This window comes from Puma concolor, chromosome C1 (genome assembly GCF_028749965.1).
Source record: "Puma concolor isolate L17-30 chromosome C1, mPumCon1.1.hap2, whole genome shotgun sequence".
NCBI lineage: Eukaryota > Metazoa > Chordata > Mammalia > Carnivora > Felidae > Puma > Puma concolor.
This window is the reverse complement of record NC_141674.1, coordinates 43,762,357-43,788,119: the sequence shown is the minus strand read 5'-3', so window position 1 is coordinate 43,788,119 and position 25,763 is coordinate 43,762,357. Positions and strand designations below refer to the sequence as shown.

At 38.1% G+C, this 25,763-nt stretch overlaps 1 protein-coding gene across 6 annotated transcripts in view; it reads left to right on the top strand.

The window, feature by feature from the left end:
- The window catches only part of IFT25 (intraflagellar transport 25), a 42,356-nt gene that overhangs the window by 12,097 nt on the left and 4,496 nt on the right, over nt 1-25,763 (top strand). For 4 of the 6 annotated variants that reach the window (XM_086717050.1, XM_086717049.1, XM_086717046.1 and 1 more), the window contains 3 exons: nt 9,838-9,944; nt 11,809-11,877; nt 15,802-15,845. In XM_086717050.1, coding sequence (XP_086573176.1) covers nt 9,838-9,944; nt 11,809-11,877; nt 15,802-15,845 — 220 coding nt within the window. Of the gene's footprint in view, nt 1-9,837; nt 9,945-11,808; nt 11,878-15,801; nt 15,846-16,153; nt 16,459-17,993; nt 18,205-25,763 lie in introns of those variants that run through there. The other 2 variants (XM_025912421.2, XM_086717047.1) reach the window with 2 other exon arrangements.

The window sequence follows — 25,763 nt, the reverse complement described above, 5'->3', positions numbered from 1 at the left end:
CATGATCTCACAGGTCATGAGATAGAGCCCCTCTGTGCTGACAGCACAGAGCTTGGGATTCTTTATCTCTGTCTCTCTGCCCCTCCCCAACTTGCATGCATGCACATTGTCTCTCTCAAAAAAAAAACAAACAAAAAAAAACCACAAAAAAAAAACAACTTTAAAATTCCTGGTGGAGTGAACTATATGTGTTAACTTGGACTAAAAGTAGATCTTTGAGCCTCACTTCTCTGATCTGCAAAATGGAGATAACACTACCTACACTGACTACCTCAGAGTTGTGAAAAAAATCACTTGAGATAATAGATGTTAAACAGTTGTTAGCTATAAAGCCTTATTTAAAAGAAAACTACCATTTTTATGACTTCGTTATACCTAACTATGAGAATTCAGTCATATGCCATTTAAAAATCTATTTATTTATTTATTTAAAAAATTTTAGTATTATTAACATATTAACCATATGCTATATTAATTTCAGGTGTAAAATAGAGTGATTTAACAATTCTGTACATTACTCACTGCCCTTAATCCCCTTCACCTATTTTTTTTTTTAAATGTTTATTTATTTTTGAGAGAGAGAGAGCGCGTGAGCAGGGGAGGAGAAGAGAGAGAGGGAGAGACAGGATCTGAAGCAGGTTCCAGGTTCTGAGCTGTCAGCACAGAGCCCGATGCTGGGCTTGAACTCACGGACAGCGAGATCATGACCTGAGCCAAAGTCAGATGCTCAACCAACTGAGCCACCCAGGCGCCCCTCCCCTTCACCTATTTTAACCCATCCCCTAATCCACTTCCCCTCTGGCAACTAACTACCGGTTTGTTCTCTGTGTATTAGTCTGTTTTTTTTGTTTGTTTCTTTTCTTATTTGTTTGTTTGTTTTTTAATTCACATATTAGTAAAATCATATGGTATTTGTCTTTCTCTGACTTATTTCACTTAGCATTATACTCTCTAGCTCCACCCATGTGTTGCAGATGAGAAGATTTCATTCTTTTTTATGGCTGAGTAATATTGCATTGTATATATGTACCATATCTTTTTTATCTATTCATCTATGGATGGATACTTGAGTTGCTTCCATATCCTGGCTATTAATAAATAATGCTGCAATAAACAGAGTGGTGCTTTTGTCTTCTTGAATTAGTGTTTTCATTTTCTCTGGGTAAATACCCAGTAGTGGAATTACTGGATCTTATGGTGATTCTATCTTTAGTTTTTTGAGCAACCTCCATACTGTTTTCCACCATGATGGCACTGGTTTTAATTCCCACCAACAGTGCACAAGGGTTCCTTTTTGTCCACATCCTTGCCAACACCTCTTGCTTCTTGTGTTGTTGATTTCAACCATTCTGACAGGTGTGAGGTAGTATCTCATTGTGGTTTTGATTTGCATTTCCCTGATGATGAGTGATGTTGGGCATCTTTTGAGGGTCTGTTGGCCATCTGGATATCTTCTTTGTAGAAATATCTGTTCATGTCTTCTGCCTATTTTTAATTGGATTATTTGGGTTTTTTTAGTGTTAAATTGTATGAATTCTTTATATATTTTGGGTATTAACCCCTTATTGGATATATCATTTGCAAATATATTCTCCCATTGAGTGTGTTCTCTTTTTGTTTTGTTGATGGTTTCCTTTGTTGTACAAAAGCTTTTTATTTGGTTTAGTCCTAATAGTTTAATTTTGCTTTTGTTTCTCTTGCCAAAGGGAATATATCTATAAAAATGTTTCTACAGCTGATGTCAAGAGATTACTGCCTATGTTTTTGTTTTTTTTTTTAATTTTGGGAGTGGGCGCCTGCATGGCTCAGTCGGTTGAGCATCTGACTTCGGCTCAGGTCATGATCTTATGGCTCGTGAGTTCTAGCCCCACATCAGGCTCTGTGTTGACAGCTCAGAGCCTGGAGCCTGCTTCAGATTCTGTGTCTCCCTTTCTGTCTGCCTCTCCCCTGCTTGCACTATCTCTCTCTCTCTCTCTGTCTCTCAAAATAAATAAACATTAAATTTTAAAAAATTATTAAAAAAATAATAAATTTTCTTTATGTTTTAATTTTATTTTTGAGAGTACAAGTGGGGGAGGGGCAGAGAGAGAGAGAGAGGGAGACACAGAATCTAAAGTAGGCTCTAGGCTCTGAGCTGTTGGTATAGAGCCCAATGTGGGGCTCAAATTCATGGACTGTGCTGGGTATGGAGCCTGTTTAACATTTCTTTCCCTTTCTCTCTGCCCCTTCCCCATATGCTCTTTCTCTCTTTTCCTCTCTCTAAATAAATAAATAAATAGGTAGATAGATAGATAAAATAAAATAAAAGGTACAATTTATTGGCTTCCAGCATATTCACAGGTATACACCTATCTCCATAATCAATTTTAGAGCATTTCATTACTCTCCATTGCAACCCATTGCAGTCATCTTATATTCCCCCTATCCCCATCAGCCCTAGGCTCTCAATAATCTACTTTATGTTATATCTCTATAGATTTGCCTTTCAGAGATTTAATGTAAATGGAATCATACATATGGTCTTTTGTGACTAGCTTCTTTCACTTACATGTTTTCTTTTTTTTCTTAAAAATATTTTTTTAACGTTTATTTACTTTTTGAGAGAGACAGAGCACGAGCGGGGGAGGAGCAGAGAGGGAGTCACAGATTCCAAAGCAGGCTCCAGGCTCTGCGCTGACAGTTCAGAACATGGGGCTTGAACTCATAAGAAATTATGACCTGAGCCGAAGTCGGATGCTTAACCGACTGAGCCACCCAAGTGCCCCTCACTTACATGGTTTCAAGTTTCATCCATGTTATAGCACATATCAGTGCTTCATTTATTTTTATTGCCAAATAATATTCCATTGTATGGATATAGCACATTTTATTTATCCACTCACCAGGCTGATGGATATTCAAATTTTTTCTACTTTTAAGCTGGATTTTCTCCAGTCTTATTAAAAAATGCCAAGTGACAAATCCAAGAAACTCAGCAAGCCCCAAGCAAGGTAATTACAAAGAGACCATACTGCAGTCTGCTGAAAAGTAAGAAAAATATTTTTTAAATAGCTGCAGGAAAAAATATATTAACTACAAGGGAACAGTAGTACCAGTGACAGCTGACTTTGCATCACAAACAGTGGAACACAGGTGACAATGGAACAAAATCTTAAATCTTAAATGCTGAAAAAAGAAACAACAGAAAACCCCTGTCAACTCAGAATTCTGTATCTAGCTAATATATCCTTCAAAATTCAGGGCGAAATAGAAATATTTTATTCATCACAACTAGCCCTGCATCACAGGAAATGCTAAAGGAAGTTCTGCATGTTGAAGTGTTGTAATACTAAATGGAAATTCAAATCTGAGGAAGAAATTAGGTACATTGGAAATTGTAAATATTTGGGTGGATGTAAAAAACTATCCTTTTTCTTTTAATTTTTTTAAAAATTCAACTAGCCACATAATGGGGAAAAAGACACATTGTACTGTGGGATTTATTATATACATATAGTAGTAAATGTTATGTATGTGAATGTAAAATACATGAAAATAATGGCACACAAGTGGAGTTCAATGTAAATTGACTATCGTGAGGTTATTATGACCTTGAGAATAGCCACACACCAAAAAAAGAGATATAAAACCAATAGAAAATTAAATGGAATTTTAGGGTTTTTTATTCGGTCAAAAGTAAATAAGAAAGGAGAAATAGAGCAAGAAAAAAATAGATGGGAGGGCAAATAGAAAATGAATAGCAAGATGGTAGACTTAAATCCAACCATAGCAATAATTACATTAAATGCCAATGGGCTAGCCATTTTAATTAAATGGCAGAAATTGTCAGACTGGATAAAAGGACAATACCCATGTATATGCTGTCTGCACGAGATGTACCTTAAGTATAAAGTCACAAATGGGTTGAAAATAAGAGGATGAAATAGATGCATTCTATAAACAAACATAGGAAAGTAACTGGCTATATTCATACTAGACAAAGTAGAATGTAAAAGAGGAGAATTACCAGAGCTAAAGGGGACATTTTACAAGGTGTGAGCATCTTTTCATCAGGAAGAGATAATAATCCTAAATGTATACTGACCTAATAATAGATCTTCAAAATTTATAAAGCAAGGGGCGCCTGGGTGGCGCAGTCGGTTAAGCGTCCGACTTCAGCCAGGTCACGATCTCGCGCTCCGTGAGTTCGAGCCCCGCGTCAGGCTCTGGGCTGATGGCTCAGAGCCTGGAGCCTGTTTCCGATTCTGTGTCTCCCTCTCTCTCTGCCCCTCCCCCGTTCATGCTCTGTCTCTCTCTGTCCCAAAAATAAATAAAACGTTGAAAAAAAAATTTAAAAAAAATTTATAAAGCAAAAGCTGACAGATGAAAGAGAAATAGACAAATCCATAATCATACTTGAAGATTTTAACAACTTTCTTTCAGTAATGGTAAAGCAGCCAGATGAAAAATCTAAAGATACAGATATTAAAGGCATAGTAAAGATAGAATGATCTGCACAATACTGTCAGTCACCTTGACTAAACTGACATTTATACAACACTATAATCAACAATGGCACAGGGAACAAGTATACATTAAACATTCACTAAAATGTACTGGGGCATAAAATCTCAATAAATGTCAAAAGATTCAGATCTTAGGGAATATATTTTCCAAAAAATGGTAAACATGTGAGATGATGGTTGTGTTCTTTATTGTGGTCATGATTTTACAACATATACACGTATCAAATCATCATGTTGTATACATTAAACTTATGTAATGTTGTTATGTTGAATATATTGCAATAAAGCTGGAGAAAAGAATTTGTTCTCTGACCACTATGTAAGTAAATTACAAATAAATTTTAAATAGACATCTGGAAGAATATCTCTGAAACTTAGATTTTAAGCATGGCACTTCTAAATAACCCATGGGTCAAAGAAGAAATCACAAGGTATATTAGAAAATATTTTTAACTGAATGATGATGAAAACACAATATATTCACATTTGTAGATGCAGCTAACGTGGGTGATTCCAGGGAAATTTATAGCATAAATATTTTCTATTATAAAGAATTTTTAAGAACCAACGAATAAATTTCCACCTTAGGAAGCTAGATAAAGAAGAGCAAAGTATACCCAAAGAATGTAGAAGAAAATAAATAATAAAGAGCAGAAATCAATGAAATAGAAAGTAGACAATTAGAAAAAATTAACAAAGCCAAAATTGATTATCTGAAGGGATTAATAAAAGTTATAGACCACTAGTAAGATTGACCAAGAAAGAATAGAGAAAATATAAATTACCAGTACCAGCAATGAAAGAAGCAATATTGGGTTCCCTGGGTGGCTCAGTCAGTTAAGCATCCAACTTCGGCTTGGGTCATGATCTCACAGTTCATGGGTTCAAGCCCCATGTTGGGCTCTATGCTGACAGCTCAGAGCCTGGAGCCTGCTTTAGATTCTGTGTCTCCCTCTCCCTTTGCCCCTCCCCTGCTTGTGCTCTGTCTCTCTCTCTCTCTCTCAAAAATAAATAAACATTAAAAACATTTTTTAAAAAAAGCAATATCAGTACAGCTTCTAAAAGATTAATAAGTCACTATCAAGGACAAATTGAAGATATTAAATCATTATGTTGTATGCCTGAAATTAATATGTTAGATGTCAGTTATACCTCAATTTAAAAATATTTTCCATTAGGGGCACCTAGGTGGCTCAGTTAGTTAAGCATCCAACTTCGGCTCAGGTCATGATCTCACGGTTCGTGGGTTTGAGCGCCACATCAGGCTCTGCACTGAACGGCTCAGAGCCTGGAGCCTGCTTTGGACTCTGTCCCTCCCACTCTGTCTGCCCCTCCCCCACTTGTGCTCTGTCTCTCTCTCTCTCTCTCTCAAAAATAAATAAGCATTAAAAAAATGTTTTTAATTAAAAAAGAACAAATTTAGGCTAATAAATTTGACGACTTAAATGGACAGATTCCTTGAAAAACTCAACCTATAAAAATGACAAAAGATGAAAAAGGGTATTTGAATAGCCATGTAGCTATCGTAAAGTCTATCAAATATTTTGAGGAAAAAATAGTATAAATCTTTCAAAAATAGAGGAAGAAACATTTCTCAAATTGTTTTTTATGAGAACAGTGTAACCCTGAAACTAAAATCTGACAAAAACATTACAAGGAAAGGAAAGGGAGGAAAGGAACAAGAAAGAAAAATTAAAGAACAATATTCTTTATGAACATAGACACAAAAATCCTTATAAACTGAATTCAGCAAATGGAATTAATCCTGGGAATGCAAGGTTGGCATATTTACCACGTTATCATAGGAATACAAGGTTGGGTGTAATTCACCACATTGCCAGAACGAGGGGGAAAAATCAGATGATCATCCCAATAGATGATTTTGACAAAATCCAACATTCATTTATGATAACAATTCTTAGCAACCAACCAGTTTAACCAGTTTGATAAAGTCATCTACTAAACACATTCAGCTTAGTGCTGAAATAATAAATGCTTTCACCCTGAGATTAGAAATAGAGCAAGAATGTTTGCTCTCACCATTTCTATTCAGCATTGACCTGGAGGTTTTAAACCATGCAATAAGGAAAAAAAAGATATAAAAAGCATAAATATTAGAAGGAATAAAATTGTCTCTGTTCACAGATTGCATTGTTTCATCTGAATCTACAAAAAACAAGGAATCTACCAAAGAAAGCCTACTAGAGCTAATAAGTAAATTTAGCAAGGTCAATATATAAAAATCAACTGTATTACTATATAATAGCAGGAAACATTTGAAAACTGAAGTTTAAAAAATTCCATTTACAATAGCAGTTAAAATATAAGAGAGTTAAGAATAAATTTAATAAGATATGCAAACATTTACACTGAAAACTATAAAATGTTGCTGAGAAAAATTAAATAACTAAATAGATGAAAAAAATGCACTACATTAATGATTGGAAAATTTCATATTATCAATATGCAATTTCTCCCTAACATAACCATCGATTCAGCACAATGTCGATTAAAATCTCAAATGACTTTTTGCATAAAACACAAGTTGATTCTGAAATGTATATGGAAATGCAAGGGTCTCGTCTAGTCAAAATAATCTTGAAAAAGAAGAAAGTTTGAGCACTTATGTGATTTGATTTCAAGATTTAAAAATAACTTACAGTAATCAAAACAGTGTGATATTTTTGTAAAGATAAGTATCTATATTAGTGGGACAGAATAGAAAGCCCAGAAATAGACCCACTTATGTAAGGTCAATTAATTTTATTTCTTTTTTAAATTTTTTTAACGTTTATTTATTTTTGAGAGAGAGAGAGAGAGAGCATGAGCAGGGGAGGGGCAGAGAGTGAGGGAGATACAATCTGAAGCAGGCTCCAGGCTCTGAACTGTCAGCACAGAGCCTCACACGGGGCTTGAGCCCATGAATTGTGAGATCATGACCTGAGTTGAAGTCAGATGCTTAACTGACTGAGCCACCCAGATGCCTCAAGGTCAATTAATTTTCAACAGAAGGCTAAGGATATAGAAACAGAACAATGGAATAAAATGGAGGAGGCAGAAATAGATCTACCCATATACAGTCCATTAATTTTAGGCAAAGACATCAAAGCAATTAAATAAGAAAAGGAAAGTCTTTTAGTAAATGGTGCTGGAACAACTGAATAAACATACAAATAAAAATGAACCTCTACCCATACCTTATACCAAACACAAAAGTTAATTCAAGATGGATCATAGATCTCCACTCAGAGCTAAAATTACTAAGCTTCGAGAAGAAAACATTAGAATGTACCTTCATGACAATGGGGTAAGCAAAGATTTCTTAGGATGTAAAAATCACTAAACATAAAAGAAAAAAAGTTGTAAAACTGGACTTCACCAAAAATAAAACTTCTACCCATTGAAAGACACAAGGAGGAAAAGGAAAAGGCAAACTACAGACTGGAAAAAAATATACACAATACATATTATTTCACAAAGGACCCCTACAAAAATATATAGTAATGTACAGTTGACCCTTGAACAACATGGGTTTGAACTACATGGGATTTTTTTCTGAATAAATATATGTACAGTGGTGTAAACGTATTTTCTCTTCCTGCAGATTTTCTTAACATGTTTTTTACTCTAGCTTACTTTATTGTATCATTATATAGTACATATAACATACAAAATATGTGTTAATTGATTGTGTTGTCAGTAAAACTTCTGGTAAATAGTAGGCTATTAGTAGTTAGGTTTTGGGGGTCAAAAGTTATACATAGATTTTGACTGCGTATCAGGTCGGCAGCCCTAACCCCCACATTGTTCAAGAGTCAACTATATAAACAGTTTAATAATAAAAGAAAAAACACTTAACAGGCATTTCACAAAAGAAAATGTGTGAATGGCCAAAAAGCCCATGAAAAAAATGCTTAGCAACATTTGTTATCAGGGAAATGCAAATTAATATCATTGTAGGACACCATTTTACATCCACTAGCATGGCTAACATTTAAAAGACTGACAATAGCAAGTGTTGACAAGGGTGTGGAGCAACTAGAACTCTCTTACATTGATGGTAGGAATGTAAAATAGTACAACCACTTTGGAAATCTGACAGCTTCTTGTAAAATTAAATATACCTCTGCCCTGTGACCCAGCATTTCTACTCCTAATAATTACCCAAGAGAAATTGAAAATATGTCCACAAAAACACTTGTACAAGAATGTTTGTAATCACCTATTCATAATACTAAAAAACTGGAAGCAATCCAAATATCTAACAAAATATCAAACAAAAGAATGAGTAACCAAATTTTGGCATAGTCTGTGGTCATAGAAATCAGAGCAGTAATTGCCTAAGGGAGGTAAGAATTGTCTGGAAGGAAAGAGAAGGAAAGTTTCTGGAACAATGGAAATGTTATATACCTTGATTGAGGTATTGGTTGACCTATATACATTGTCTAAACTCATTGAATTATAGACTTAAGATAAATTTCACCATAGGTATAAATTTGCCTCCAAAAAAAGAAAAAGAAAATAGAAATGGTTATTTCTGTAGGCAGTACTATATATTTAGTTATAGTTATATAGTTATATTTAGTACTATATATTTAATTATATATGTGACTTAAAATTGGGTGCATTTTTTTCTCACACATCTATTCTGCATCTACTATGGGTCAGCCATTGTGATAGTTGCTGGGGTATAAAGATAAGTAAGAGAAAGTGGTTTGACTCAGAAAAGTCCGCATCTAGCAGGAGCCATAAAAACACAAGAAATAAGTACCAATGCAAAAATCGATGCTAAGTGCAAAGGAGGCCTGAGGAAGTGATTCTGATTTGTTGGGGTTGAGAGATGGGACCAAAGAGTGAATAAACTTGTAAGGGAAAAAAGGCTTTTGGGTCAAGAGAATCTCATGAATTAAGTGAGGCACAGAAACATGAGCCTATATGATGTCTTTGCAGAATCTTAATTGGCCCAATGTGACTACAGTAATGAGAGAGGATACTATGATGGGAGACAGTGTACTTTAATAATGGACCAAATTGTACAGGGTCGTAAAATGCCATACCACACAGTCATGTTTATGAGCAATAAGGGGCCACTGAAGGCTTTCAGACCAGAGCGATATCAGTTCTGTTTCTGTGTTTTTAAAAAATAGATCTGCTAGTAGTAAAGAAGAAGTATTAAAGTTGGGGAGAGATTAGAGGCAGAAGGAAGAGATAGAAAGGAATTATAAGAATCCAGGGTCATTTATTTTTTTAAAAATACTTATTCACTAGAATTTTGTGATTAAACATTTTTATTTGGCTTTTCCTTTCTCTTTTTCTTTAAAATTAACAATAGGAATCCAGATACATTTTGGACCACAACAGGAATGTTTCCCCAAGAGTTCATTATTTGTTTTCACAAACATGTAAGGATTGAAAGACTTGTAATCCAAAGTTACTTTGGTAAGCATATCATATGTGATTATTCATCATCTTTTAATTTTCCCATAGGCAGAGGGCACATATGTAAACTTTTGGCAAAACATGTAAACTTCTTGGCAGAACACTAACTTTTTTTGCAGTTTTATGGCTGGGGTGGGAGAGTGAGGAATATGGGTTAACTGCCTTGAGCACAGTTAGCTTCTCTAAAATTGCAAATTTGAAACCCTTCCAAAGTGCATAATAATTTCCATGCAATTTACTATTTGATAATCTTTGGCAAAAGACCTATTATAAACATAAGAAGCCAGCTTGCCAGAACACTAAGTTCTTCAACATCTTTATTCCAGATTCATTTGGCTTTGGGTTCTCTGTCAAATTCTTTCTGAAAATCTGATAACCCTGATTATTTGCATGGGATAATTTTGATTCTTCTATTAATAATGGCATTTTCTGAGGGGTTTAGGAGGAGACTCTCCCATTGGAACATCATTCTAATCCTGTCTTATGTTTATTTAAGGATAAAGTATTTCAGACAAAGTCATGGCAGGAAACAATATATCCCAGATGGTTCAAATGAATTTATTGATGAGGTTAGTTACAAAATTATGGTCTGAATAAAGAAACAAATCAGGGATGGTGGGAACATCCTGAAACTGGCTACAGCAATAAGTCATTACCACTCCTGGGATAAGGGATGGAAACAGTGTTATCGGAGCCCAGTGGGAGCTGGAGCCTGTGGCCCAGCAGCAGCTGTAATCATGAAGGGACCCAACCACTGTCAAAGACATGGCATGGAAGCAGGAAGGGAGTGGAGAAAAAACTTGATCTCACTTCGCCACTGCCCTCCAATTTCCTCCCAGTGCCTCCCATTAGCCAAATCTGACCAGTAGCCAGTGGTGCTGTCTACAGGGATCCTCCCCCTAGGGCACAGAACAAAGAAGAGAAGAGTGGTTCTGGGGTAGCAGGATCTGGGTTAGGGGTAATGGAGAAAAATCAATGCAGAAGGAAAATGCCTACATTCTGGTTAAGTCTCTCTTCGGACATTAATTTTAGAGGCTCTGGAGTCAGACACACCTAAAGTTAGAATTCCACTTTTGGCCCCTACTAGTTGTGTATCATTGAACACTTTGCCTTACTTCTCTAGGGTGCCTGATTTCTCTAAGCCTGTTTCCTCATCAATAAAGTGGATTGGTAATATTTTTTCTCATAAGATTATGGTCAGGAGTGAATGAGTGAATAGGCCTGGCTCACAGTAGTTTCTCTAGTAAATATTTATGACCAAGACTGCTAATAATAATAATAATAATAATAATTAATAATATTATCAGAATATAAAAATAATTTATTATTATTATTATTACCAGTATTCAAAAAACTCTGGATGATACCAATTCAAAGATTCTAGGGGTGCCTGGGTGGCTCAGTCGGTTGAGCGTCCAACTTCGGTTCAGGTCATGATCTCACAGTTCGTGAGTTCGAGCCCTGTGTCAGGCTCTGTGCTGACAGCTCAGAGCCTGGAGCCTGCTTTGGATTTTGTATCTCCCTCTGTCTCTGCCCCTCCCCTGCTTGCACTCTCTCTCTCTCTCTCTCTCTGTCTCTCAAAAATAAATAAACTTTAAAAAAATTTTTAAAAAAAGACTCTACTAACTTTGTGTTGTTAGTACATTTATAAGATTATAGTGACATAAGACTGCATTTTACCATTGGGCCCTACAGAAAAACAGTATGTGGATGATTTTTCAATGGTGTTTCTGATCCCAGTATTTTGTGCAGTCCCACCAGTGGTTGACACTTTGAAACAGAGGAAAAAAGGAATATAGGGACAGCAACATAAAATCAGGTAGGTAATTAACACTTTATTCATTTTGTTTGCTTACAATGTCAGTGAGGACGTTGAGGATTGAAAAGAGCACCTCTAAAGAGCCAGTTGATTTTGAGCCATGGATTGAAAGAGGTATGTGCTTGTTTTTTACCAGCATTATTGTGATAATGAAGGAGTATTGTCCTTTGATTCTGTATTTCCAATTCGACTGCATTTTGGTGGAAAAAGATGACTCTTGTGATTTATTTAGAGCCCAGAAAAACTCAGGTTTGAATACAAGACTGCTTTTTCACTTACTGGTTATGCAACTGTTACCATGTTAATACTTAATTTTTTGGGGTTTCAGAATCCTTATCTGAAAAATGGTGATGGTAACCTACCATTTAAGGTTTTTGTGAACTTAGTATCTGGCATATGGTAGACAGTAAATGTTAGTTTCTTGTCTTTCCTTCCTTCCTCATTAGTGGTACTATTTAATATCATCAGCAGAATTTCCTCGAGTTAAACACAACATATTGCCTTCATGTGTCTATTTCCTTTCCTTCCATGAAAATACCATGAAAATAATAATAAAGAAATAAAAGGAGTCAGGGCACCTGGGTGGCTTGGTCAGTTGAGTGTCTGACTTCAACTTAGGTCATGATCGCATGGTTTGTGAGTTTGAGGCCCACGTGGGGCTCTTGGCTGTCAGCATGGAGCCCACGTTGGATCCTCTGTATCCCTCTCTGCCCCTCCCCCACTTATGTGAGCACACTTTCTCAAAAATAAGTAAAAAATAAAATAAAGGAATAAAGGAAGAAGGAAGGAAAAGGAAGCATAAACCTACAAGGGCAAAAAATAAAAGCAAACAAAAACCATAGGAGATCAAAGCAGATGTGAGAGATGGATATTATGGAAGAGAGGATACAGGTGGAAGAGAATTAACTTGTACAGCTGAATGGAGTAAGTTATAACCTAAGTGTCAAGGAGAATATCAGTGTGAAGCACACCAGTTTGCCCAACAGAACCCTAGAAAGGTCTAGAATTTGAATGTAAGAGGTACCATGGAAAGTGCAAGTGAGACAAGGACCAGAAAACAAGGGTGATTAGTTGAATATCTATATATAGAATGTTTGGGCCCTAGGCAAGTTCTCCTATTCCACAAAGCTGGACCACAAACCACTTGCAAGGGGTGACTAGAAACACTGAATGTTGAGGCTCAGAACTCCGGGAGACCAGGCATAATAGAGGAAGCTAAGTGAGGCATGGAGTTGAAAATGGGATTTAAGTGGAAGCCTGCATATTAAATGGTGGGAACTCCTATGTGCTCTACTATTTATGACAGCAACCAAGAATATAGTCCTGGCCAGGAGACCGAATGATTAATTTTTGAAAAAACTGAATGGCTATAGAAAAAAGACCTGTGGATACTGACAAAGGCTAGCTTTTTCCTGGCCACCTATTGAAATCCACTAGTCAGTGAGCCTGGTTTCATGCACACAATTTTCAAGTGATTTATTATAAGTAACGAAAGACAGCCAAAGATCACAAAGACATTTGGTGAAAGCCTCAAACCCTGAATATGATCAAGCCTTTAGTTCTAATTCCAGTATATAGGAAACAGAGGACAGAGGAACAGATTTAATGAAACCATGAAGAGGCAAGATGACAAAATGTGTGTCATTCTGCATTCTGGTCCCTTCAGTAAGTCTGACGTGGGAAAAAATGGGGGGGGGGGAATTAGTTCAAGATTAAAAGAGACTTAATTCTGATTTGGATAAAGCAACCATAAGAAGACATTTTGGGAACAATTGGAAAATTTGAATGTGGACTGGTTATTATATAATATTAAAGCATTTTAAAAATTATTTTAGTGTTTGTTTATTTTTGAGAGAGAGACAGAGCACGAACGGGGGAGAGGCAGAGAGAGAGGGAGACACAGAATCAGAAGCAGGCTCCAGGCTCCGGCTGTCAGCACAGAGCCCAATGCAGGGCTTAAACCTACGAACCAGGAGATCATGACCTGAGCCAAAGTCAGACACTTAACCGACTGAGCCACCCAGGCACCCCTAAAGCATTTTTTAATGTTAGTATAATAGTATTATGGTTACGTAAGAAAATATCCTTATTATTTAGAGATAGATAATCAAATATTTGGAGGTGAAATGTCATGTTGTCCTAGAACATGCTTTAAAATACTTGAGCAAAAAAAATTCCACAAATTAAGTATACTGAAATGTTAATAAGTATAAAATCAAGATGATAGTTATATACAGGAATTACATCCTCTCCTCTTTTATGTATGTGAGATTTTCCAATTTTTCATAATTATAAAACTAAACAAATGAAAGAAGAGGTTATTATTAACTCCTGGTAGAGGAGGAATTGTGTAAGAAAGAAAATGGGATCGTAGTCCATTACTCATTTCAGCAGTAAATAACATTTATATAGGCAATAATGTAACCATCAAGTATTGATTACAAAATTGAGAGGGTGGCGGGAGGGAAAAGTTACAGGAGGAAAAGAGAGAGAATATTGGTCTACGAGACCTAAACTTTCTCCTACCATAATATAAAGTCAGTAAATCATTTACAGATTGAGAAAAGGAATATAAACATGTTACAATTCCAGGAAAAAAAGCTTAAGGAGTTGAAAACATTACCTCTCAGGAGCAGGACTAGAGAAGGAAGAAAGGGTCAGGCAGGGGATTACTATTCATTACCTCAGAGAGAGGTTAGGAAACAGTCATGCACCATCTTACTTCCTACAGACTACCCTGTTTGTAGGATGTGCCTTGAAAAAGTATGCATGCTAACTATTCTGATACAAAGAAAGTTAATTTCTAAATTATGACAGTATTTATTATTATATTAGTCAAATCATATTTCCAGGGTACCTGGGTGGCTCAGTCAGTTAAGCGTCTGACTTCAGCTCAGGTCACGATCTCACGGTTCGTGAGTTCGAGCCCTGCATTGGGCTCTGTGCTGACAGCTCGGAGCCTGGAGCCTGCTTTGAATTCTGTGTCTCCCTCTCTCTTTGCCCCTTCCCAGCTCACACTCTGTCTTGGTCTCTCAAAGATAAATAAACATTAAAAAAAAAAAAAAATTCAGGGGCGCCTGGGTGGCTCCATTGGTTGGGCATCTGACTTCGGCTCAGGTCATGATCTCACAGTTCGTGAGTTCGAGCCCTGCATCAGGCTCTGTGCTGACAGCTTAGAGCCTGGAGCATGCTTCAGATTCTGTGTCTCCCTCTCTCTCTGCTCCTCCCCCACTCATGCTCTGTCTCTCTCTCCTTCAAAAATAAGTTAAAAAAACATTTAAAAAAATTCAAATCATGTTTCCAAAAAATGTTTGATGTGGTTAACTTGTGATCAACTAAGTTAATGTTTTAAAATTATATAAGTAAAGGTTTTTTAAGTTAGATACCTGGAAAGATCAATTCATGGGCAGCATAATTCAACATCACAGTAAAAATTTAGTGTGAGAAACTGAGCTGTAGTCATGACCCATGAGAGTGGTGATAAGATGGCTCCTTTCAAGGGGCACCTGGGTGGCTCAGTTGGTTAAGCATCCAACTCTTGATTTCGGCTCAGGTCATGATCTCGTGGTTCGTGAGTTCAAACCCTGCATCGGGCTCTGCACCAACATCATGGAGCCTGCTTGAGGCTTGAGATTCTCTCTCTGCCCCTTCCCTACTCTCTCTCATGCTCCCTCTCTCTCTCAAAATAAATAAACTTAAAAAAAAAAAAGATGGCTCCTTTCAGGCCTATAATAACTGTTAATAGCTTGATCCTTAAAAGGGACTTCCACATTTTATCCATTCCTTACTTTATATTCCTTTACTGTAATTTCTATTTCCTTTTGTTTATACTTACTAGAGATGGTCTAGAACTCACAGTTTATCTTTCATGCTTTTTATATCACATATTCCTATTTTGAAATTGAATTTTAACCCCCAAACCCTGGTAAGTCTGATCTAACTATAGTTTACCAGACATCATGTTTTGCTGAACGTAAATTTCAGTAGCTGTCCTCATGTATTTTGGTCCCTAATTCATTTCTGTTAAATTTGCTTTAGATCTAGTCCACACAGAGGGGCAGCTTCAAAATGAAGAAATTATGGTAAGTAAATATACTTGGTAGAGATAAACATTATCTTTAGCCAGCACAATGTATTTAAATTTTAAATCTATCTCTTTAGTCATAAAGTTAATAAATATCTTCCTGTTATATTATAGGTTCTTTATCCAACCAACCAACAGAGAAGGTTATTCTCAATAATATTATATTCTAAATATAGCATTCATAAACTAGGCTCTTGTCTATCGTAGAATGACAGCAAGGATAAAACAGTTCACTTATTTATCTTTATTTTGTTCGTTTATTTTGAAGTATTTACTTGCTTTGCTTTCTTTCATTTGATTCCGTAGGCCTTTAGAATAGGAATTGAAAAAGGTCGAGATGCCAAAATCGGATGTTAATTTAAGCATGAAAGGACAAGGGAGATTCACATAAGGGGAACTGGAGCATAGGATCAGCAACAAATAAGCCAAAGAGAGATGAGGTGGAAAGAGAACCAGCATTTTTCGACAACATTCCATTGGGCTTTGCTTGTCAAGTGGAATGAATGCCCGTTGATGAAGCTGCTGCCTCATCAGGAGTTTCTCTGTTCCTGCTAGTTTATCAGGCCCTGGTTTTAGACAAACACACAAAAAAGTAAAACAACTGAATGTGGGGTGTTTTTTTGTTTTTTGTTTTTTAGATGATAGTGTTTGTTTAATTAAGATTTCTCTAAATGAGACTTAAAGTTAAGTTTCCTTCTTCACAACTTACTGGGCGCAGCGTTTCAAAAGATTCTGTAGGAAGTTTTTGAATCCTCTTAATTATCTTCTCTACCACCCACATGTGCCCAAGGACTGGAGAGGCCAGTGGGGGGCAGAAAAATGATTAATTAGACAGAATATTAACTGCCTGTTTTTGTCCATCTTTACTAATGGGTTATGATTAGTAAGCTTCTGGTAAGTATTTTGTTTCAGAACTCACTGTGAATCAAGGAGCATTGCAAAATTATATAGAACATTTGGAAAACAGTAAGGGGGAATGGGAAGCTGGAAATCAGCCATGATTTTATTATTAGCCTCCCACAACAGCTTTTATTACACTTTTTTTCTTCTAGTTGTCAATATGCATCACATAGTTATCAAAATGAAGAAGTTTGTGTCTTTTTAAACAATATTATATTACAAGTTTCATAATTAAAATTAAATGTATGAAAATAGGCAAATGTTAACTGATTTCATTTTTCCTCCCTCTGTCATTACAAGTGATACTACAGAGGCCATGTTATGCACGTTCTTGCTACCATGATCGTCACCTTGTGAATTATTCCCTAAGATTAAATTTCAAGGAATAGAATTACTGGGTCCATCAGTGTAGACGTGTTTATAGCTGCTTATGTATATTGTCAATTTGCTTTCCAGAGAAATTATATAAATGTGAAAGTATAGTAACGTTTCAGGGTATATAGTCAGAGGAATCATAAAACAAGGGAAATCTAACGTGAAAATTACTTCAGAAAGACACTTTTTAAAAATGTTTATTTTTGAGAGAGAGAGGGAATGCAGGCAGGGGAGGGGCAGAGAGAGAAGGGGACCAAGGATCTGAAGTGGCTGTGCCGACAGCATCGAGCCCGATGTGGGGCTCGAACTCGTGAACCATGAGATCATGACCTGAGCCGAAGCTGGACGCTCAACTGACTGAGCCACCCAGGTGCCCCATAGAAAGACACTTAAAAAATTAATCAGAGGGGCGCCTGGGTGGCTCAGTTGGTTAAGCGTCCGACTTCGGCTCAGGTCACGATCTCGTGGTCTGTGAGTTCGAGCCCCGCGTCGGGCTCTGTGCTGACTGCTCAGAGCCTGGAGCCTGTTTCCGATTCTGTGTCTCCCTCTCTCTCTGCCCCTCCCCCGTTCATGCTCTGTCTCTCTCTGTCTCAAAAATAAACGTTAAAAAAAAAATTAATCAGAAATGTAAAGTTGCAATTGTTAGCTCCACCTGCTTTTTTTTTCATCAAACCAATGCTGATACTTGCCTGATAATACATCAGAGCAACTTCACTATTATGTGCAGCTGGCTTCTCTTCTGAATGTTGTAGCTTATATATTATTATATATTTAGGATATCGTTCTTGCATCAAACCCTTTCTTCTGCTAACTGCCATTCAACAGTTAACTAGAATTGCTAAAAGCACTCATATTGATTTTTCCTTTACAGGCCCGGGATGGCCACGCCACTTACTTGAGATTCATTATTATATCAGCCTTTGATCATTTTGCATCTGTGCATAGTGTTTCTGCAGAGGGAATAGCAGTCTCAAATCTTTCTTAGTCATTATAACAAAATACACTTGCATGGTTTTTTAACAATATATTTATTTAAACATGAAGTTGTCATTGACATACTTTATTAAAGGGACTTGTATCGATCTGTTTCAGTTTTTATTTTCTCTTCACCATTTTGTGCAAAGGAATTGGTTCATTAGTCAGAAGTGTTGGCCACCATGTAGGCTATGAGAAAGCTCTCAATTCTATATACAGCTTAACAAAGGAAATGACTATATGTGAAAACTTAACTGATAATCCGTGGTGTCCTCACAACATCTAACAGGATGCCTCTCAGATATCAATGCATTAATTTTTTTTTAGGTTCAGTGCATTAATTTTTTAACTGATGAAAAGGGCTAAGTGAGCAATATAGACACGGAATGTATGAATTCAGAAAAGAGAAAGTACTTATGGGAAGGTTTCATGGAGGCGACATGAGCTGGGTCTTGTAGAACAAATAATTTATTTCTTTTAATTTTATTTTGCCTTGATTTGAAAATCTCAGGGAAGAATTAGGAAAAACATTATCGGACTTCCCATAGACAACCATATTGATATTATTTGATTTTTTGGATAAGTTGGGGAGGTAAGGAATAAAATAAGACAGACTAGAGGGAAATAAAACTTCTCTGAATGTACTTTATTATATAGTTTGACTTTGAAAACATAAATAACCAATATAGCCAAAAAGTAAAAAAAGAAAATCCAGAATATTGAAAAAAAAAACAGAAATGCGTAAACCTAATGCTATCTCAGGTTGATAAACACATAGAAACAATGGCATTAGAACATAGTGTTTTGCCTGTGGGGTTCGTATTAGTTTCTTGGGGCTGCCATAATAATGTGCGACAAATTGGGTGGTTTAAAACAATAGAAATTTAGTCTCTCACGGCTCAGGAGGCTACGAGTCAGAAATGAAGGAATTGACAGTGTTTTTTCTTACTGGAGGTTCTGAGGGAGAATCTGTTCTATGCCTTTCTCTTAGTTTCTGGTGTTTCTGGAAATCCTTGGCTTGTAGCACCGCAGCTCCCTTTGCCTCTGTCATCATATGGCATGCTCTCTGTATATCTTCACATCATTCTCCCTCTGTGCATATCTGTTTCTGTGTGTCTTCTTATAAGGACATCAGTCCCATATTGAATTAGGGTCCACCCTACTCCAGTGTGACCTCATCTTAACTAATTACATCTGCAACGTATTTTCAAGTAAAGTCACATTCAAGGATTAAGACTTCAACATGTCTTTTTAGAGACTGTTCAACCCACAACACAATCTTAGTGAAATATCTTTATGATAGTTAATTTTGTGTATTATCTTGACTGGGCCACAATGCCCAGATATTTGTTCAAACATTCTGAATGTTTTGTGTGGGGGGGTTTTTCTTGAATGAGATTCACATTTAAATTGGTGGACTTTGAGTAAAGCAGGTTGCGCTCCATAATGTGGGTGGACCTCACCCAATCGGTTGAAGACCTTAATAGAACAAAGACTGACCTTTCCCAGGCAAGAAAGAATTCTGCCAGTGGACAGCTTTCGGACTTGTACTACAACATTAGCTCTTCCCTGGGTCTCCAGCCTGTCAGCCAACCCTACAGATTTTGGACTTGCCAGACTTCATAATCATATGAGCCAATTTCTTAAAATCAGTCTCTCCCCCCCCATTATCTGTTTGTGTGTGTGTGTGTGTATGTATGTATATGTGTGTGTATATATATGTATGTATACACACGCACATACACACACACACACACACATATATGATGGGAGGAGAGGGAGGTGGTGGCTATTACTGCTATAATCTACTACAATTAAACACTGTATGCCCCCTGATGTGATGCAACATGAAGCACACAGGCCAGCCTCCGAAGTCCTCATGCCAAAATTACTGAGCCTAAATCGAGTCAAGTTCTAGAGTTCACTTCCATTTCCAGGAAACACGAGGGATGGATAAACAAGTAAACTGACACCAAAAGGAAGCAAATAGACTAGAGGCCATTTTGTAGCTCACTGAAATGTGCAGAGCTGCGCCTTCCCTGCACAAGGTAAGATATGCTTCCTGGCCTTCTTTGCTTGGGTAGGGCCATGTGACCAATTGTGGGTGATGAGATGAGGGGAAAGTGATTGCTAGGCCGAGCATTTAATTGCCTGCATGAGACACTTCAAAGCTCTTTTTTTTTTTTCTCTGTCACAACGACCGGCCGTGACGTTCTACACAGTAACTACTTCATCAGTCTGGGTCTGGAAGTGAGCCTGGTGATGGCAGGTAGCAGACCTCTCAGCCAGTGTGAGGTGGACATACAGAAGGAAAAATAAAGGTTCATCGTTTTAAGTCCGTGAAATTTGGAGTATAACCTGTCCTGTCCTGACCGATTCACAGACAGATCTAGAATGTGGCTTATCCTACAGAGCAAGTGACCTGGTTTCTTCAAGTCAGTGGCCTGAAAAATGGTAATTAATTAAGGGAGGGGGTCCACTCTAGATTCAAAAAGGCATGAGAGTCCCAATAACTTCATGCCGTGTGTAGATCATGTTCGGATCTGATTTGAGCAAACCAACTGAAAGTAAGACATTTTAAAGACAATTGAGGACATACTCTTACAGATTGGGTGTTACTGTTCATTTCGCTAGGTGTGTTACTGGCATCATGCTTAGGCAAGAATGCTCATACTTTTCAGAGATGCGTATAGACGTATGTAGGGGTAAAATGACATATCTGGAATTTGCTTTAAAATACTTCAGCAGATTTTTTTTAAGGGAAATGGCGTTAGTTGAAACAAATATGGCCATAAATTGTTAGATCTGGGTGGTGGATATATGGGGGGGGGCGCTTCACTGTACCCATCTCTTTATCTTCGTGTGTGCTTGACATTCTCCATAATAGAAAAATAAAAATCATTAATGCTACTGAGGGTATCTCTGTGCTGCCCCTCAGATGATTTCCTTAGAAGAGATTCCTAGCGGAAACTGGTCAAAATTAGGCTCTTAACTACTTTCTGATAAACTACTTACCACGATTTGTTGCACAAATTTACTTTTAGAAAGGTAAGTTTCAAATAAATGGAGGAGAGTAAGAAAGGTATTTCAAGAGCAACGTTGGTGTGATCGGCAATGTGAAGATGAGCACTCTCTGATCAAACACGTTTGGAGAGTGATGAGGATTTAAGTCTGACTAGGGCAAAGAATGAGATGAAAACCAAATGTTCTCAAATAGTTTCCCCTAACACTGGAGCCACGTAAGGTTTTTGAGAAGGAAGGTGACTCAGAGCAATTGCGTTCCTGTTCAATAAAATGAAATGCTAAGGATTCTCTTTTGGCCACCTTCCTAAACTGAAATGTCAATGATTCTTTGCGTAAGAAGGGCTCACAGATTGCTGGAAGGGATCTCCAGAGGTTGTCCGATTGATCTCTTTGGCACAGACCTAGTAAATTATCTCTAAGTCTTTTTTCTCGGTTTCTGTCTTCCGCGGATGCAGACAGCAAGTTATCAGTGACCACTTTATGATACTTAAAAACAACATATTCTTTAACCTGCGTTTTCCTGGGCTTTAAAAACTCATTTCATCCTTATAAAAACCTCTCCAAGTTTCAAGCAATAGGTATAATAATATGTGGCTTTATCTTTTTTCCTCCTCACTGCTGAACCCCATCATCTTTTCAAAGTATCATTTGTCCCCAGTTGGCTTCCTCTATCCCCCTCATCCCTCATTTGGATTTACCTCCACCTACCCACTGACTCCTGACTCCCATTGTGCTGTGTGTGCTATGCGATCTGGACCTTTGAGTCTGCCTTCTCTTTCCTTTCCTTAGGTATCTGTACAGCTAGCTTCCTCATGGACTTCAGATCCTTACACCAAATCTCAGTGAGGCCTTCCCTGGCGTCCTGTATCTCACCATCCTGGCCATCTCCCACCCACACCACCCACACACACCACTGCAACATGAACACATTCAGTCTTCCTTCCCTGTGTTTTTCTCCTGTGTTCTGGGACTAGCCACGCTGTGTCCTATGCTTCAGGGGTTCTGGTACCTTACTCCTCTTTTCTCACTAAAATTCAACTTAGATTTTCCCCCCTTCAACCATATCCCAAGCGAGCTTTGAAAGATGAGGTCAGTGCAGCCTCCTTTCAGGTGTAAATATCTTGGGTAGGGTCTCGATTGAATTGCCCTTGGCTCCCATCAGGAGCCGTCAGGGATGGCCCTACCTATTACTATACATATTTTTTTCTTTTCTTTTTTTTTAAGTTTATTTATTTTGAGAGAGTGAGAGAGAGAGCAGGGGAGGGACAGAATGAGAGGGAGAGAGGGAATCCCAAGCTGGCTCTGTATGGTCAGCCCGACGCAGGGCTCAAACTCACAAACTGTGAAATCATGACCTGAGCCAGAACTAAGAGTCGGACGATGACTGAGCCAGCCAGGTGCCCCACACATATTTTTTTCTTATTTCTCATGTATATCGTATTTGTTGTGTCTTTCCCTCACTAGCATGTAAGTTCCACAGGGCAGAGAACTTTTGTTTCTTTTGTTTATGACTGTATCCTCAGGCCCTCGTGCCTGGCACATAGTAGATTTTCAATGAATATTTTCAATAAATAAACAATGTTCATTTGTTTGCATATCTCAGTCTCTATACTATAACATCCTTGAGGAGTTTTTAATAAAGCTAGCTAATAAAGTACCCATTTTTAGATCATTTACCGTGGGCCAGTGCCTACTACAGTGCCAAGTTAAACAACCACTCAATTTATTTAAAGGGATGGATTTTTTAAAAAGTAAAAATCTAGGGGCGCCTGGGTGACTCGTTGGTTAAGTGTCTGACTCTTTTTTTTTTTAATTGTTTTTTAATATTTATTTATTTGTTTTTGAGAGAGAGAGAGAGCAAGCAGGGGAGAGGCAGAGAAAGAGGGAGACAGAATCCCAAGCAGGCTCCACACTGTCAGCACAGAGCCCAACATGGGGCTTGAACCCACGAACCGCAAGATCATGACCTGAGCTGAAACCAAGAGTTGGACGCTTAACCGACTGAGCCACCCAGGCGCCCCGTGTGTCTAACTCTTGATTTTGGCTCAGGTCATGATCTCACGGTTCGTGAGTTCAAGCCCTGTATTGGGCTCTGCGCTGATAGTGTGGAGCCTGCGTGGGATTCTGTCTCCCTCCCTCTTTCTCTGCCCCTCCCCCACTCGTGCCGTCTCTGTCTCTCAAAATAAACAAAACAAAACTAAAAATCTAATGACGTTTTATGATATACTCAAACAGGGCAAAGAAATATTACACAAATGAAAATTCTTGCATCTCTCACTCATTTATGCAGACTTTTAACAAGCATTGCAGTTCTGAGTCCTGTCTCAGGAATTCCCCTCCATGGGGGGCATCCTTTGGGAGCTCCACCTTCTAAGGTGATGCTCCAACAGCCCGTTGTAGCTGATAGCAAGCCCCCTAAAAATAGCATGTGGCAGTGTGAGAAGTTTTATGCGTATAGCTTTTGACACAAATTCCATTTATAGGAATACATGCTAATGAAAGAATCAGATCAGTGACAAATGAACCAAGATTTATAGCAATGCTGTTTACAGGACAGAAAACTGGAAACAACAGTGCATCCATACATTAGAAAGCAAATATATAGACATCAAATATACTTTATAATGGGATATAAATCATTTATAAATATAGGATGGGTACTTCTGGTTAAAGATGGTGGCAGAAAGAGATTTTTACTCTGTCTCCTTTTTCAAAACATTTACAACAAAAGAATTATAAAAAGAAAAAAAAAGAATTTCATCTTCAAGGAAATAATTACGACCTCTAACTGGAAAGGATTTTCACTACATACGGTGAAATCGGGATTTTGGTGAAAAGGAAGCTGAGAACAGCCATGCTTTACCGGAACTAGAGACTTTTCTTGAACATGTCACAGACATGAAATGCTTATTCAACATTTTTTTTTTCTATTAGACTCAAGCCATCTCAGCCCTCAGGTAGCTTCAGAGGAGGGGGAATGTCCCCAGAGGGCTAAGGTTAATAAACTCCAAATGGCAGCGGAGATGGAACTGAAGGAGAGACAGGCAGGACACAGCAGAGGAGGTGCTGGAGGAAGCATGGTGAAGGCGGGCTGCCGTAAGAAAATCCAGCAGGCTGGGGGCTTAAACAGACATTTATTTTCTCACACTTCTGGAGACTGAAAGGCCAAGCTCACAGTGCCAGCATCGTTGGTTTCTGGTGAGACCTCTCTTCCTGGCTTGTACACGGCCACCATCTTCCTATGTGCTCACATGACCTCTTCTCTGTCCACAGCGGGAAAGTGAGCTCTCTGGTGTCTGTTCTTAAAAGGACACTGATCCTATTGTACCATTGCCCTTGCCTGACCTCATTTAACATTACTAATTTTTTTTAATGTTTATTTTTGAGAAACAGAGAGAGACAGAGCAGGGGAGGGACAGAGAGAGGGAGACACAGAATCTGAAGCAGGCTCCAGGCTCTGAGCTGTCAGCACAGAGCCTGACATGGGGCTCGAACTCATGAGCCGTGATATCATGACCTAAGCCGAAGTTGGACACTCACCCAACTGAGCCACCCAGGCTCCCCTCATTTAACCTTAATTACCACCTCTAGGCCCTGTCTCCAAATAGAGTCACCCTGGGGGTTAGAGCTACAACATATGAATTCAGTGCGTAAGAGGTGGTGAGAAGGCAGTTAAAGCAGAGAGTGTGACTGAGGGGATTTCTAGGAGCACTGTTGCAAAGGAGGTAGTAAACTTAATAAGAGGGTATCTAAGACTGCTAATCTATTTTTTAATTTGAATTTATTGTTTACTTTACGTCCAAGTTAGTTAGCATATGGTACAGCAATGATTTCAGGAATAGGTTCCATAATGCCCCTTACCCATTTAGCCCATTCCCCCTCCCACACCCCCTCCGGCAACCCTCTGTTCTCTATATTTAAGAGTGCCTTATGTTTTGTCCCCCTCCCTATTTTTATATTATTTTTGCTTCCCTTCCCTTCTGTTCATCTGTTTTGTATCTTAAATTCCTCATATGAGTGAAGTCATGTGATACTTGTCTTTCTCTGACTAATTTCGCTTAGCATAATACCCTCCAGTTCCATCCCCGTAGTTGCAGATGGCAAGATTTCCTTCTTTTTGATAGCCGAGTAATACTCCACTGTATATATGTATACCACATCTTCTTTATCCATTCATCCATCGATGGACATTGGGCTCTTTCCATACTTTGGCTGTCGTTGATAGTGCTGCTATAAACATCGGGGTGCATGTGCCCCTTTGAAACAGCACACCTGTATCCCTTGGATAAATACCTAGTAGTGCAATTGCTGTTAAGACCGCTAACCTAAATGAAAGTTGCAGATAGCCCCAGCTTACTCCATCCTTCTACACTCTGTTCCAGCAAATAACATGCCCCATTAAAGAAGAGTAATCAGAAAAGACCCAGAAGGGTACCGCTTTAGGTCAGGTTCTCTAGAAACAGAGCCCAAAACAGAGATTCTTGAAGGAGCGATTTACTGAATGAGTGCTGTCAGGAAGCAGGATATGCCAGGAGGGGAAAGCTAATCCAAGATATGGCTTCAGCCGAAGCCCCAGCCTGATCCCATAGGGAGCTCTGGACCATGAGTGGCACCAGAGAGGTATACTCCCCACCATGAGGCA